This window comes from Capricornis sumatraensis, chromosome 10 (assembly GCF_032405125.1).
Source record: "Capricornis sumatraensis isolate serow.1 chromosome 10, serow.2, whole genome shotgun sequence".
Taxonomy (NCBI): domain Eukaryota; kingdom Metazoa; phylum Chordata; class Mammalia; order Artiodactyla; family Bovidae; genus Capricornis; species Capricornis sumatraensis.
In genome coordinates this window covers 14,927,509-14,944,720 of record NC_091078.1, presented here as the reverse complement: position 1 = coordinate 14,944,720, position 17,212 = coordinate 14,927,509, and the positions used below count along the sequence as shown (strand labels likewise).

General features: G+C 36.6%; 1 protein-coding gene across 1 annotated transcript in view; it reads left to right on the top strand.

The window, feature by feature from the left end:
• ADK (adenosine kinase) overlaps nucleotides 1-17,212 on the top strand; it is a 504,899-nt gene that overhangs the window by 404,703 nt on the left and 82,984 nt on the right. Inside the window, exon 9 of the mRNA XM_068981947.1 lies at nucleotides 4,930-5,044. Within this exon, the coding sequence (XP_068838048.1) occupies nucleotides 4,930-5,044 (115 nt within the window). The remainder of the gene's footprint in view (nucleotides 1-4,929; nucleotides 5,045-17,212) is intronic.

Sequence of the window (17,212 nt, the reverse complement as noted above, 5' to 3'; positions counted from 1 at the left end):
AACCTTCTCCACTATTAACATGTCTATTTTTTCTTCTGTAATGAATAAGTTTAGAGGGAGATACCATAAGACTAAGCAAATACCCCATTTCTCTTCAGACTTTTGCCCACTAATTTTAGCATACTTCACTCTCAAAATCTTTTAACACAATTACTATTGTCTTAGTTTTGTAGATGAGAAAATGGAGTTTCAGAGAGGTATATTTACCTGCTTTATTGTTCAGTTGCCCAGTCATGTCAAACTCTTTGCGACTGTGTGGACCGCAGCACTCCAGGCCTCCCTCTCCATCACCAACTCCTAGAGTTGACTCACACTCATGTCCATTGAGTCAGTGATGCCATCCAGCCTGTCTCATCCTCTGATAGCCTCTCCTCCTTCTGTCCTCAGTCTTCCCTAGCATTCAGGGACTTTTCCACTGAGTCATCTGTTTGCATCAGATGACCAAAATACTGCAGCTTCAGCTTCAGTCCTTCTAGTGAGTATTCAGAGTTGAGCTCCTTTAAGATTGACTGGTTTGATCTCTTTGCTGTCCAAGGAACTTTCAGGAGTCTTCTCCAGCAGCACAGTTCAAAAGCATCAATTCTTTGGCATTCTACTTTCTTTACGGTCCAGCTCTCACAACTGTACGTGACCACTGGGAAGACCATAGCCTTGACTATACGAACCTTTGTCCGCAGTATAATGCCTCTGCTTTTCAACACCCTGTCTAGGTTTGTCGTCACTTTCCTGCCAAGGAGCAGTCGTCTTCTGATATCATGGCTGCAGTCACCATCCGCAGTGATTTTGGAGCCCCAGAAGAGGAAATCTGTCACTACTTCCACTTTTTCCCCTTCTATTTGCCATGTAGTAAGGGGGCTGTATGCCATGCATGATCTTAGTTTTTTGATATTTAGCCTTAAGCTCGCTCTTTGACTCTCCTCCTTCACCCTCATCAAGAGAATCTTTAGTTTCTCTTCACTTTTTGCCATTAGAGTGATATTATCTGCATACCTAAGGTTGCTGATGTTTCCCCCGCCTGTCTTGATTCCAGCTTGTAACTCATGCAGCCTGGCATATCTCATGATGTGCTCAGTGCATAGGTTAAACAGACAGGGTGACAGCAGACAGCCCTGTCGTACTCCTTTCTCGATCTTGAACCAATCACTTGTTCCGTACAGGGTTCTAACTGTTGCTTCTTGACCCACATACAGTTTTTTCAGGAGACAGGTAAGATGATCTGGTATTCCTTTCTCTCTAGGAGCTTACCACAGTTTATCATGATCCACACAGTCAAAGGCTTTAACATAGTCAATAAACAAAGATAGATGTTTTTCTGAAATTCCTGTGGTTTCTCTGTAATCCAGCAAATGTTAGCAATTTGATCTCTAGTTTCTCTTCCTTTTCTAAACCCAGCTTGGACATCTGGAAGGTCTTGGTTCACATAATGCTGAAGCCTAGCATGCAAGATTTTAAGCATGACCTTACTAGCATGCGAGACGAGTGCAACTGTCCAGTGTTCAGCACCTTCTTTGGTACTACCCTTCTTGGGGATTGGGATAAGAATTGACCTTTTCCAGTCCTGGGGCCACTGCTGGGTCTTCCAGATTTGCTTTCATAATGAATGTGGAACCTTGATGGCATCATCCTTTAGGGATTTGAATAGTTCTGCTGGAATTTCGTTGCATCCACCAGCTCTATTAACAGCAGTGCTTCATAAGGCCCACTTGACTTCACACTCCAGAATGTCTGGCTCTGGGTGACTAACCACACCATTGTAGTAATCCACTTCATTAAGATCTTTTTTATACAGATCTTCCATGTATAAAAATTTACTAGTTGAGGTCACACAAATAGAAAGAAAAGCTATGACCAACCTAGACAGCATATGAAAAAGCAGAGATATTACTTTGCTGACAAAGGTCCATATAATCAAAGCTATGGTTTTTCCTATACTCAGTGTTCATTGGAAGGTCTGATGTTGATGCTAAAACTCCAATACTTTGGCTACTGGATGCGAAGGGCTGATTCATTTGAAAGACCCTGATGCTGGGAAAGATTGAGGGCAGGAGTAGAAGGGGACAACAGAGGATGAGATGGTTGGACATGAGTTTGGGTAGGGTCCGGTAGTTGGTGTTAGACGGGGAGGCCTGGCATGCTGCAGCTTGTGGGGTTGCAAAGAGTCAGACACGACGGAGCAACTGAACAACAACGTCAAAATTAGTGAATCCAGTTGTGTCGTACTCTAAAATCCCTTGTGATTTCATCATTCTGTTAAGATATGTTAGAGCAGATACATGGGAGAAAGAACTGCCAGGAGATAAGGAAGAGGTTCATGTTTTCAAGTTTTACAGAACTCGAAATATATGTTGTTAGGAAGACAAAATTGAAGTTTTAAGAAAAGCTTTTATACTAGATGGGAATCGTCTGTTGAGGGCAAAGCAATGACTCCTCAAAGCTTAGTGTGGGATACTTTGATTTGGTGCACAATGGAACTATAGATATGGATACAAACAGAATAAAGCTTAATCTTTCTGTGAAGATTTATCTTTTATATTTGAAAAGTTTGTTTCGATCTTGAATTGCTGTTTTTATAAGGTTTAACTTGAGGCATGAAAAAAATGTTGCTTTGATTAGGTTACCAAAACTCCCACAGAACATTCTCTTTTTTCACAGGGTTGGTATAAGACAACCAAATCTCACTCTTAATTTATTCCTTATACCACTTTTAAGAAGGATCTCTACTTAAAAATCATCCAGTACATGCATAAAATTCCATTCCTAAGGTGCTAAAGTGAGTCTTTCTGGAGTTTGCCTCCTATCTTTACTAAAAATGAACTGTACTCAATCATAAGCAAAAATCCTATATTAGTAAAATATGTCTGTAGTAAAGAGATTTAAGGAACAGGGGAGCCTGATGGGCTGCCGTCTATGGGGTCACACAGAGTCAGACACGACTGAAGTGACTTAGCAGTAGCAGTAAAGAGATTTGGAGAATATATATAATTTTAATGTATATATTTATTAGAAACATTATTATTATAAAACATTGTCATTTGGGGGGATAGACTTCCCTGGTGGCTCAGATGGTAAAGCGTCTCATCTGCCTACAATGTGGGAGACCGAGGTTCAATCCCTGGGTTGGGAAAATCTCCTGGAGAAGGAAATGGCAACCCACTCCAGTATTCTTGCCTGGGAAAATCCCCTGGACAGAGGAGCCTGGTAGACTACAGTCCATGGGGTCGCAGAGTCGGACATGACTGAGCCACTTCACTTTCAAATGTTAGTGGTCATTTTAATAGTCTTTCCCCTCAAACTGAGGGAATTTCTTTTCTCATCTTATCAGTGTTTCAGGCACAGTTCTTTTCTAAAATAAGCAAACAAAAGTGAAATAGTCAGCATGTTTGAAAGGTCAGCAGCATTGTCCAACCACAAATGGCTTTTTTTTTTTTTTCCAGAAATAGCAGTCCTCAGGAATCATGATGTTAGGTTTAGGAGAAGCTTAGATTCATATAACATCCAGAATTTCTTAAGCATTTTGTGACTAAACAGCATACAAATATTTCATTAAAGATTGTCATACCTTTAAAAACATCATGGTTTCTGATGTTGTCTGTAGCCACTGTGACTTGTCTGCTTTGCTTACCTAAATGTTTCTGTCCTATATATCCTAATTAATTTCTTTTATTAGATATATTTCCACTGAGGTATATATTTCTCTCTCCATAACTTTTTAAAACTTTGCACAGTGATAGAGGAAGCTACCAACAAACTCCAGACGATGGACAATTTTAGCAGCCCTCCAAATTCAAACATGAGTTTTTAAATTATCTAAAATTGTTGAGGACTTCCCTGGTGGTACAGTGGATAAGAATCTGCCTGCCAATGTAGGAGACACAGGTTCAGTCCCTGGTCCTGGAAGATGCCACAAGCTGAGGAACGGCTAAGCCTGTTCACTGCAACTACTGAGCCCATGTGCCACAACTGCTGGGCCTACCTGCCACAAGTACTGAAGCCTACAAGCTCTAGGCCCATGGGCCACAACTACTGAAGCCATGTGCCTAGAGCCTGTGCTCCACAACAAGAGAAGCCACCGCAGTGAGAAGTCTGCACACCACAACTGCTTACTGCAGCTAGAGAAAGCATGCACGCAGCAATGAAGACCCAGCATAACCAAAAAAAATAAAATAAATTAGTTTTTTAAACAGCTAATAAAAATACATTTTTTAATTCAAAAAAGTTGAAAACATGATTCTAAAAATCTAAGCCATAGCTCAAGAATAGATTTCAAGGAAGAACATTTATGATGTAAAACTGCAGCCTGTATGATCATGATAAAACAGCATGAGGGTTTCTAGAACTAATTTGTACTTTTTTAAACTTTATCTTTAAAAAAGCTAAGTCTCTAGAAAATGGTTAGCATCTCATTTTAGTTCTTTGAAAAATTTATTATAATAACTGCATTATTTCCAGAACCAGCATAATTATGCTCTCTCTGTAAGCCTCTAAAATAATTCAGTAATACTCTTTTTTACAAATCTCTCATTAATTGGAAATTTGAAAACTGACTTTTGTTGATATTAAAGAATTATCATTAATTAAAAATATGATAATAGATGGTTATGTTTTAATCATTACCTTTCAGAAATACATAATAAAGCATTTTACATGTGGCATTATGTAGTATTTGAGATTTCCTTAAGAATAATATGAAAGGTAGGTAGATAAATAGAAGTAAGAGTTCATAGATTTCAAATCACTGTGGCTTGATGATAGGTTCCTTGAAGATTGTTGTACTATTCTGTTTACTTCTGTATGTAGTTAAAATTTTTATGTAATAATTCTATGATAAAGTCTCTCTTATTTTGAGCATGAGAAACTAAATCCTTAATCTATAAAATTTTAGTTTATTATATTGATTATAAGCATATTTTTCCTCCTTTCTATTAATAGACTGAAGACATTAAAGAAATAGCCAGAAAGACACAGGCTCTGCCAAAAGTCAACTCAAAGAGGCAGCGAATCGTGATTTTCACCCAAGGGAGAGAAGATACCATACTGGCTACAGGTACCTGGGGAAGCTGTGGGAAAAACCCAGTATTATGGAGATTAATCATTATTTTAAGATGTTATATACTTTTATTATAAATTACTCAAAACAGTGTACATTTTTCTTTCTAAAATCTTCTTCATGTACTTTACTCACTGTCATCCCCACTCCAACCCTCACCACTGGCATCCACCAATCTGTTCTCTGTATCTGTGACTTTGAGTTTTTTAATTATTTTTTTTTTAATTCTAGATACAAGTGAGATCATACAGTATTTGACTTATTTTGCTTAGTTGGTATAGAGTACTGAAGTTTCATCCATATTGTTTCAAATACTAGCATTTCCTTTTAATATGCCTAAATAGTATTTCACCGTGTGTGTGCGCACATGCGTGAGCTGATGTATATGTACCACATTATTTTTATCCATTCTGAAGTCTGTCCGTCCTAAATGTCTATCAGTGGACACATAGGTTTTTTCCATGTCTTGGCTATTGTAAACAATACTGCAGCAAACATGGGGGTGCAGATATCTCTTTGGGTTAGTGTTTTTGTTTCCTTCATGATTCAGAACTGCTGAGTCTTATGGTTAGTTCTACTTATTTTTGAAGGGCCTCCATACTGTTTTTCATAGCAGCGGCACCAATTCACATTTCCACCAACAGTACAAAAAGGTACCTTTTTATCCACATTCTTGCCAACAGGTATTTCCTATCTTTATGATAGTTTAGCCATTCTAACAGGTCTGAGGTGATACCTCATTATGATTTTGATGTGTATTTTCCTGATGAGTAGTTATTTTTAGTACCTTTTTCGTGTACTTACTGGCCATCTGTTGTCTTCTTTTGAAAAAATGTATATTCAGATCCTCTGTCCCTTTTAAAGTTGGATTATTTGCTCTTTTGCTGTTGAGTTGTGTGAGTTCTTTATATATTTTGGATGTTAACCCCTATGAGGTATATGACTTGCAGATATTTTCTCCCGTTCTGTAGGTTGTGTTTTACTTTGTTAATAGTTGCCTTTGCTATACAAGAGTTTTTTTAGTTTTAACTCCCACTTGTTACTGTTATTTTAGCCTTTGCTTTTGGTGTCAAATCCAAAAATTCATCATCAAGACCAATGTCAAGGACTTACTCCCTTTGTTTCCCTCTAACAGTTGTTTGATTTCAAGTCTTAGCTTCCAGTCTTTCATTCACCTTGAGGTGATGCTTGTGTATGTTGTAAGATGGTGGTCCAGTCTCATTCTTTTGCCTATGGCTGTCTGGTTTTCCCAATACCACTTATTGTGAAGAAACTATCTTTTCCCTCTTGTGTCCTCTTGGCTCTTTTGTCATAAATGAATTGACCTTATATGCGTGTTCATTTCTGGGCTCTGTTCTGTTCTCTTGACCTGTGTGTGCGTGTTATTCGGCAGTACTATACTGTTGTGACTACTCTGCCTTTGTCATACCATTTGGAATCAAGAAGTGTGATGCCTCTAGCCTCATTCTTTCTCTCAAGATTGCTTTGGCTATTCAGGATAGTTTGTGGTCCCCTGCAAATTTTAGGACTGTTTGTTCTATGTCTGTAAAAATGTACCTTGTATTGTTTATTTTAATAAATACAGCTATCTTCTCCTAGTTAAAAAAAAGTTTCAAGAACTTACATTTATTAAAATTCAGTTGAATAAATCCACTTTGGTTTTGTTTATTTGTTTTGTAATTTTGGAGATATTGTCAGTCTAGAAATATCTTTCCTGGAAATAAATAAGTAAATAAATAAATTTTACTTACCAAGTACCATGCTTGAATAAAATAAATTTATCTGATTATGAGCAAGTAGAATTCAGAAGTAAGTTACTTTCTTATTTTTAAACTTCAAGAAGAAAACTTCACTTCTGTTTTTACTCAGCCATCTATTTTATAACTGTCATAGAAATAGAATAGGAATTTTATCTAATAAACAAACATTTATTCATTGAAATGAGTAATATTATCAATATGATGCTGCCTACTGTTAAAGCCAAAATAAAATCCTTTAAATATTCTCTGAATCATTAGGATTAAATCCAATCAGCTCATTAATAACTGTTATAAACAATAGCAATTATTAGTTTTGTGTTTGTTCAGTACTCTGCAGAACACTGAAATTTAAGATAGACTTAAAGATCTAGCTGAGAAATAAAGTTGGTACCCATCAAAATGTGAATACATGCATGCAAAGTCACTTCAGTCGTGTCCAACTCTTTTCGACTCCATGGACTATAGCCTGCCAGGCTCCCCTGTCCATGGGATTCTTCAGGCAAGAATACTGGAGTGGGTTGCCATTTCTTTCTCCAGAGGATCTTCCCGACCCAGGGATGAAACCCATGTCTCTTATGTCTCTTGCATTGGCAGGTGGGTTCTTTTCCACTAGTGCCACATGGAAAACTCAGTGAATCCAGCAGAGTATAATTGTTTACAATGAATACAACAGAGTATAAGTATTTATTGGTACAGACTATATGGGTTGTATTGACTCAAAGAAGGAGATCAGTAAACCTTGAAGAAAGATGCTATAGAGAATATGTAGATGGTTTTTTACTGAATTAAATATATAAGCCTGAAATAGGTAAAAGAGAAACTGTTGTCAAATTATGGGAAGAAGGAACCCTACGGTTAATTTATTTCAACTTTCTTAATTTAGAATTGTCAAAATCAAGACTGAGAAGTTTACTTAAAATTATGTTTCAACATTAATTCAGTGAGTGGTAAATAGTGAAGTGGGGTGATAAATGGGTTGAGATTTGTCATGAGTTAATAATTGTGGAAGCTGGGTGATGGGGGATGGTTATTATGTTATTACTTCTACTTCTACATATGTTTTAAACTCTCCATAATTAAAAGTGAATGAAACAGAAAGAAAAGTAAAAAAAAAATTTTTTTCAGACAAAATTCAGAGTTATTAAGGACCTTTCCTAAGATGCATTGATATCCTTGCTAAGTCTTGAATTTTAGAAGGAACTTAAAGAAAGGAGGGCAGTCCAGTCAAAGAGAATCGTGTAAACAAAGGCACCAGGTAGTGTATAATCTTTAATTGTTGTGACAGGAAAAGCCATGTTGTAAATGTGTACAGGGGAGAAGAGGGTCATGAAAAGATGGCCCTGCATTGATAACTACCTTGATTGCTGTCTTCCTATACCATGTGGTCTCTTCCTGTCTTAGCAATGAACTCTTTTTGGAAAAGTGAAAAACATGCAGATTTTTTTATCTTACAGGAACTGGTATACTGCCTTCAGATTCAAAACATGCAATTTGTTGCTCTTTATGGAGACATTTATTTTAAGGCTTTATATATTCCAGATCTACATATTGTACAAGTGTCTTCCTCATTGTGAATTTGCACAATTTTCCCAAAATTGAAACCTTTAAAATTAGCCTCCCCTTCCTATGACTGAATTTCCTTGTCAACTCATTTTGTTCTTTATTAAATCTATTAAACCATGCTTAGGGATGCTTACCAGCAGGCATTTATTTGAGGAAAGACACTGGCTAATCTTTGCTGTTCCTACTCTATGAAAATGAACTTAAATTAGAGGATGCACTATATCTGCAATGCATGATAAATACAAGATGGATAGAGAATCTGTTCAGTGGTGTCAGCTACAAAAGCAAACATGATAAATGTTAATGCAGTTTTGAGCCCTGGGATAAGCTATTCAATGCAGAAGCATAGCTGAATCTCTTTGCTGTGTTGTTATTCATGGCAGCCAAATAAATGTCAATAATAAAAGAGAATTAAAGATTTTCATTTCCCAGAGGCAATCCTCTAATACGGCTTGATCTTTCATTTCATTTGTAATTCGTTCTCATGTCAGGATGCAATCATTCGCCAGGCTCTGGGTGTCATGTTAAGTCATTTAATAATGATTAAGAACATAAAAATGCTTGGCCTGTGGGGCAATTCACAGAAGAGATGCCAATTTGTTATTGTTTTTCCTCCTTCCCTCTTGAATATGGATCAGCTTTTTCCCACCTCCTAGCATTAAAATACTAATGGAAGATGGGGAAAGAAAGTATCCCTTAATTTACTATAAGTGACATTCCAGAATGGCACAAGGCAGTGCTAACACACTTATTAAAACACTAATTAGGAATCATTGTTCCTTAAACCTTGTGCTGTAAAGTACTTTTAAATGATCATTGCTAAGTTTGTGGCATTTAGCAATAATGTAACAAAATTAGTTTCCTTGGTATTTAATTCTGGAGACCTTTCTCCTTTTGCGATAGAGTGGATAAACTGTTTTCTTTTATATTATAAATGTAATTCTTTGAATTCCTCTTCCATAAATTGCTTGTGAATCTAAAGACTTTTCCACTTTTTTTTTTTTTTTGGTCACTTCATTTGGGAATCCATCCTCTATCCTTCCAGCCCAGAGGTTTTGTCACATACTAATCATTGGTTCATTGCTTGTAGGCTAATTGAGTTCTGAGCTTTTGGGGGAGTGAGAGGATTGGAGAGGGACTGGAAAATAATGAGTAAGAGACTAGGGATGAAGGCAGGAAAGAAAAGTTGATTCTATCCATTTTGATCCTTTTAATAAATGTTGAATGAACCTGTTGGTAACATGGGAGTCAGGTTAGGGAAATCATTTCTGTGTCTATAAACTTTAGAAAAACTAAGACTGAAGATTACCTACCGCAAAGCAGCTGCTAATAAGGTCTTCAAATATTAACATCTTACTAAAATAAGGATTGTAGTGGAAAAAAAGATTTTCTACATACACATGTATAAATATGTACATATATGCACATATATACATATTTATATCTTTGTAGCAAGTTTAAGTTTTTCCAAGTTTCTGTACTAAATATATCACTGAAAATTGGAAGAAGCAATAGGACTTTTGTTCTGAATTGAAAATAACACATTTTATACAGTACCTGTTATGAGACAATAAAATAGGTGCACTGAAGAATAAACTGTAGACTTTTCTGAATACTTCCAGAGTGCTTTCTGATCTGTTTGAATTGTAGTTGTGCCCTAAAAGAAAAAAACAGACTAGGTCTGGGGTTCTCAACTGGAAAACTGGTGCTGTTATATTAGAATCACCTAATGGGCTTTTGGTAAATATTGCCCTCCCTTCATAAAAACACCTTCCCCTCAATCTGATACATCCCTGTGAGGAGTTAGAATATATATCCTCAAGATGTATAAGAATGGAGGTGCTAGAGTATGGGGGAAGAGAAGTGCAAGGTTGTGAATTTGTTGAAAAAACTTCTTTAGGTGATAATGTGTGTACACTTAGTCACTCAGTCAAGTCCGACCCTTTGCAGCCCCATGGGCTGTAGCCTGCCAGCCTCCTCTGATCATGAAATTCTCCAGACAAGAATACTAGAATAGCCATTCCTTCTCCAGGGGTTCTTCCCGACCCAGGAATCTTACCCAGATATCCAGCATTACAGGCAGATTCTTTACTGTTTTAGCCACCAGGGAAGCCCCTTAGGTGATATAGCAATGCTACTATCCTCTTCTCTCACTTTGAGAGCCATTGGATAAGGTGATTTGATGACGTTGCTTCAAGTTCTATGATCCTGTGGGATAATAGAAACAAAATCTTTTAGCAGCTAAGCATCTAATACCTCAATAAGTCAGGCCTTGTTGAATCCTTCTCCTTCTCAATAAATCACGAAGTAACAAGGACTCATCCACAATAAAAAGCAATCTATATACATACTACTTTAAATAGTCTCCTGCCTCTGGGAAGTTTGTAATTTAAGATAGTCACATCATAGTGTCTTCTGTCATTTTCTTATGAGTAAATGGGGTTATTGAAGTTTTTTGTTTTCCTGTTCTTGAGTCCTTAAACTTGTCACCCCATTTGCTAGTTAAGTTTTCATGTTCTTTGAAAACACTCAAGGCTGTCTATTACTCTCTAAGAAAAGCTCAGTGTGATTTGCAATTCTGGTAGGCATAAACCACAGAAGGTGTGCAAAAGAAAATGGGAACTCTAAAGGAAAAACAATATCAGCAGCTGAAAGAATAATGTCAGCACATCATCACAACTGCTACTGCTATAAAATATTATTATAAATCACTTTGAAAATGTTTTCCACTATAGCCAAACCAATTTTAAATCTTGTTCTTATTGGCATAGGTACTGGTAATGATGTGGATGGACCAAATTAAGTAGCATTCTTTCAGAACATCTATGCATGCCATTCTTAAGAAAAAGTTCTTACCAGATAAGGTTTTACACAATATGTATTTTTCTTAAGTATTAATGTAAAGAGGTAACTTATTAACTCATGTTCCAATTAAAATTTTTTGTAACTACAAAAGACAAAGTCCTTTAATTAATCCAGAGGCTCAAAATAATTTAGAATGACATATGTGAAAATGTTGTGTTCCTGACAAAGTATTATCTTTGGGGTATGGTTTGTGTGGTTTAGTGATCTCAGGCTTGTCAAGAAATGAGACTTCTTTGAACACCCACCTTTCTATCAAAGCTAGAAAGCAAAATGGAAGACGGCCTACACTAGGCGAATGTTTTCCTTATTATAGAATTTATTTTTAAAGGACTTTTATTCACGTTTATTAAGGTATGGATTACATATGGTAGAATGCACATATATTTTAGCAATTAACATGGAACAGCCATTGTAATGAAAATATAAAATGTATGGTTTTGAAATATAGTATGGACACACAGCTGGTTCAGATTTTCCTTATGTTGGCACATCATACCTATGATTTTCATACCTACGCCAGTGACCATCAAATCAATTAAAAGAACTCTTCTAGCACTTCAGAACCCACTCCTTGTGCTCCCCTCCTAATCATTACCCCCACCAAATTTACCCATTATTTTCACTTCTACTGCTAACAATTTGTTCTGCTTCTTTTTAAAATAGAATCACCCAATATATAGACTTTGTATCCTGCTCTGTCCCCATACTTTTTTAAGCACTACCTTCCTTTCTGATAACATAAGATCTTCAACTACTTCTTCAAATAACCCCAGCTCCTTTTACTAGCAAATGTTTTTAGAAGCCCAAATCTGGGTACTAGATATGCTCATTGCTACTTAAGAATCATTGCTTCTAGGCCCTCTTACAAATAGATTGGCTGCTGCTGCTAAGTCACTTCAGTCATGTCAAAGTGAAGTCACTCAGTCGTGTCTGACTCTTAGCGACCTCATGGACTGCAGGCTACCAGGCTCCTCTGTCCATGGGATTTCCCAGGCAGGAGTACTGGAGTGGGGTGCCATTGCCTTCTCTGACCCATGACTCTACTCCTGTTTATATTTATTTCTCTATCCATGTATATATTTAAATTCTATGAGTTCAGACTGATAACCTTTGATGCCAGTCCAACAATAAAGTTCTTTCTGACCTTCTTCCTTTCCTTATTTATAACTTCTTACTCTGATATTGAAAGTTCTGGTTTTGTTACATAAGCTATACTTACTATTTGTTTCATCCTAATGGCACCCCACTCCAGTACTTTTGCCTGGAGAATCCCATGGACAGAGGAGCCTGGTGGGCTGCAGTCCATGGGGTTGCTGAGAGTCGGACACGACTGAGCGACTTTACTTTCACTTTTCACTTTCATGCATTGGAGAAGGAAATGGCAACCCACTCCAGTGTTCTTGCCTGGAGAATTCCAGGGACGGGGGAGCCTGGTGGGCTGCCGTCTCTGGGATCGCACAGAGTCAGACACGACTGAAGTGACTTAGCAGCAAAGTAGTTTTTGAGCTTCCCTGGTGGCGCAGTGGTAAGGAGTCTGCCTGCCAATATAGGAGATGCATATTCAGTCCTTCAGTCAGGAAGAGCCTCTGGGGAAGGAAATGACAACCCACTCTAGTATTCTTGCCTGGGAGATCCCATAGAGAGAGGAGCCTAGCAGTCTACAGTCCGTGGGGTCGCAAAACAGTTGTACACAACTTAGCAACTAAACAACAAAGTAGTTTTTAATTGCTTTCCCATACCCTTGTGTGAAACATATTTCCTTGACATACAGTGTTAGTTTACAGTCATTTTTGTCTTTGACCTTGCAGTATCTAGTCAGTTCAGTTCAGTCCAGTCATTCAGTAGTGTCATTGTGACCCCATGGACTGTAGCACGCCAGGCTTTCCTGTCCATCCCCAACTCCTGGAGTTTGTTCAAATCATGTCCGTTGAGTTGGTGATGCCATCCAACCATCTCATCCTCTGTCATCCCCTTTTCCTGCCCTCAATCTTTCCCAGCATCATGGTCTTTTCCAGTGAGTCAGCTCTTTGCTTCAGGTGACCAAAATGTAGGAGTTTCAGCATCAGTCCTTCCATTGAATATTCAGGACTGATTTCCTTCAGAATTGACTGGTTTAATCTCCCTGCAGTCAAGATGCTGTTATCCAAAAGTAAATCTAAGTTAGTTCTTTTTATTCCATCAACTTTAATATGGTTACATTATTCATTTGTAATAGTTATATTTGTTAGCATTTGTATTCTACTTTGATTTCCTTTCATATCTGGGTTTTTTAATTTATTTTTTAATTGAAAGATAATTGTTTTTTAAGTAAGTAAAAAATTTACTCTTCATAGTATCACGTTCTCTGTGTTTTGACAAATGCATATGTTTATGTAACCACTACCATAGTTACAATTCAGAATTTTCCAAACTGATGGTACCAGTTTATATAGAATGACTTTTTCCTCCCACATTTTCACCAGCATTTGATACTATCCATCTTTTTTAATTTTGTCATTCTGGTGAGTATGTACTAGTATCTCATTGTGCTTTTAATTGAAATTTTCCTGTTGTAATGAGGTGGGGCACATTTTCATCTGCTTATTAACGTTTGAATATCTAGTTTTATGAAGTTCTTGTTGAAGTTTTTGTGCTTATTTGATTGTCTAATTGACTATAATTCTTACAGTCAACATGCAAGTCTTTGGTTAGAAAAGCCTTTGAAAGTGAAAGTGAAGTCGCTTAGTTGTGTCCGGCTCTTTGCAACCCCATGGACTGTAGCCTATCAGGCTCTTCCGTCCATGGGATTTTCCAGGCAAGAGTGCTGGAGTGGATTGCCATTTCCTTCTCCAGGGGGTCTTCCCGACCCAGGAATCGAACCCGGGTCTCCCGCATTACAAGCAGACGCTTTACCGTCTGAGCCAATTTATTTATTTACTGTAAAATTCTATTTTGTATTCTTATTCCCTGTAGCACACACAATGTATGTAAATATCAAACCATTTCGTTGTGCACCTGAAACTAATGTAATATTTTGTTTTGTCTTTAGTCTTCAAAGGAATATTGCTGATTAACAGTGTTGTGTTAGTTTCTGCTGTACAGCAAAGTGAATCAGTTATACATATATCACTCTTTTAAAGATTCATTTACCATAAAGGCCATTACAGAGTATTGAATAGAGTTCAATTACAGTTAAGTCTTTATTAGTTATCTATTTTATATATAGTAGTGTGTTACATCAATCACAATTTCCTAATTTATCTTCCCTGCCCTTTCCCCCGGTAACCTAAGTTTTGTTTCCTACGTGTGTAACTGTATTTCTGTTTTGTAGATAAGTTTGCTTTTTTTTTAGATTCTACATGTAAGCAATATCATATGATATTTGTCCTTCTTTCTCTGACTGACTTCATTCAGTAGAGACTAGACCCTAGGCTGACACTAGACACTAGACTGACACTCTCGAGGTCCATCTGTGTAACCGTAAATGGCATTATTTCATTCTTTTTTTTAAGACTGCTGAGTAATATTCCAAATTGTGTGTATATATATATATGTATACCAGATCTTCTTTATCCATTCTTCTCTGGATGGACATTTAGGTTGCTTCCACGTCCTGGCTGTTGTAAATAGTGCTGCAGTGAACCTTAGGATGCAAGTATCTTAGAAAAGCCTTTAACTTTAATATAGTCAAATTTATAGTGTTTTCCTCTGTGGTAAATAAACTTTCATGTTCTTTTGAGGAAAATCTTTGCATATGCCAAGCTCATGTCTTCATATTTTCCTATTCTTTTTTCCTAAAGTTTTAATTTTTAAAAATTTTTCATGTAGATCCACAGTCCATCTAGAATTAGAGCTAGTTTTTATATATGATGTGATCTAGAAGGCATGATCCGTTCATTTTACCCATGTGAATAACCAGTTGACCTATCATCCTCTTCCTAACTGCACTAAATTGATACCTTTGTCATATTTCAGATGATCTTATATCTGTGGTTCTTTTTCCTTGGCTATTCTATTCCATTGTCTCTTTATGCTTATACTGGTTTACATTGTCATTTACTTAGTTTATATAATCACCTTTATTATCTGATTATTATCAGCTTTCTAACTTTGTTCTTCAGGACTCTCCTGGTTCTTCTTGGTCCTTTGCATTTCCACATAAATTCCAGACTCTGTTTATTATCGCCCCCTCTGTTTATTTTTTTGTCAAATTCTTAATAGAATTTTTTTTGAGATTCTATTGAGTCTGCATTTCAGTTAGAGAGAATTGATACCTTTGTAACATTGTATTTTCTAATCCATAGAGTATTTCCCTCTGATATTTAAAGTGGTCTTTAATTTTTCTCAAAATGTTTATTATTTTCAGTGTAATAGTCTTATAATATCTATCTTTGTAATATTCCAAGTTTTTTGTTTTTTAGTGCTATCCCTCTTTAAATGACATCATTTTAGATTTCAGTTTCTATTTGTTTTTAATTAATGTATAGATTTTTTATAGTGACCTTGTTTTATTCATTTCAGTAATGTATCTGTTGGTTCTGTAGGATTTTCTATGTATATAATGATATCATCTGTGAATATTTACAGATTTACAATTTTGCTTCTTTCCCAAATATTTACTTTTTGTTTTGGCCCTATGGGCTTTCTCTAGTTGTAGCAAGCGGCAGCCACTCTCTAGTTGTGGTGTGCAGGCTCCTCAGTGCAGTGGCTTCTCTTGTTATGGAGCACAGGCTCTGGGACACGGGTTCAGTAGTCGTGGCATACAGGCTTAGTTGTTCCGCAGCACGTGGGATCTTCCCCAGTCAGTGATTGAACCAGTGTCTCCTGCACTAGCAAGTGAATTCTTTATCACTGAGCTACCAGGGAAGTCCCACAGATGTTTGCTTTCTTTCAAACTTTTTCTCAGCTGTATTATCTAGCACAGTACAGCATGTCAAATATAAGTACAGTCGAAATGGTTATTTTGAGCATCTTTGTCTCATTTCTAACAGGTGGAAAACCTTCAGCACTTCATCAAAAATGATATTTGCTATAGCCTCTTAGTCGATATTCTTTATCAGATTAAGGAAGTTTCCTTCCAGTAATAGTTTACTAAGAATTTTATTGTTGTAAGACTATTTTTGACTCATGAAGGAATGTTGTGTTTTATCCAATACCTGTTCTGATCTATTAAGATTGCTATATGATTTCTTTCCTTCTTTTCCTTTTAATGTATGAATTATAGCTTGGTTTTGGAGTGGTAAAACCACCTTCGCATTCTTGAGATAATCCCAATATAATTGTGATATTCTTTTATTAGATCATTGGATTTGATCTAATTATGTTTTGTTTCTGATTTTTGCAGCGTTGCTTAGAGAGAGTTTGCCTTATAATTTTCCTTTCTTGTAACATTTTGTTACTTTGGGTAGGTACATTATGATGATCTTATAAAGTGAATTAGATAAACGCCTTTTTCTGTTCTAGAGGAGTTTTATTACACTGATGTTAGTTTTATGTAAATATTATAAAGAGTTCACCCTTCAAAATGTCCTGGCCTAGGAAATACTTTGTTGTATGACTTTTCATTGCAGATTCAGCTTCTTTCATTGAATCAGTATGTGTAGCTTCCATTTCTTTCTATGCTAGTTTTGATAAATTGTGCTTTTTCTGGGAATTTTCTTCATCTAAATATTAAAATCTGTTAGCCTAAAATTATTCATACTATTCTCTCACCTTCCTGCTTACTATAGGATTTATGATCCTATATCCTTTTTAAAATTCCTGACCTTGAAATTAAATTTCTGCTCTTTTCCATGATCATTTCCTAGAAGTTTACTTCAGTTAGAATTTTGCAAGAAGTAGATGCCAAGATGAAGTTAGAGGGACTTGCCTGGTTATCTAGTGGTTAAGAGTCCACCTGCCAATGCAGAAGACACAAATTAGATTCCTGCTCCAAGAAGATCCCACATGCCTCAGAGCAGCTAAGCCCATGGGCCGTGACTACTGAGCCTGTGCTCTA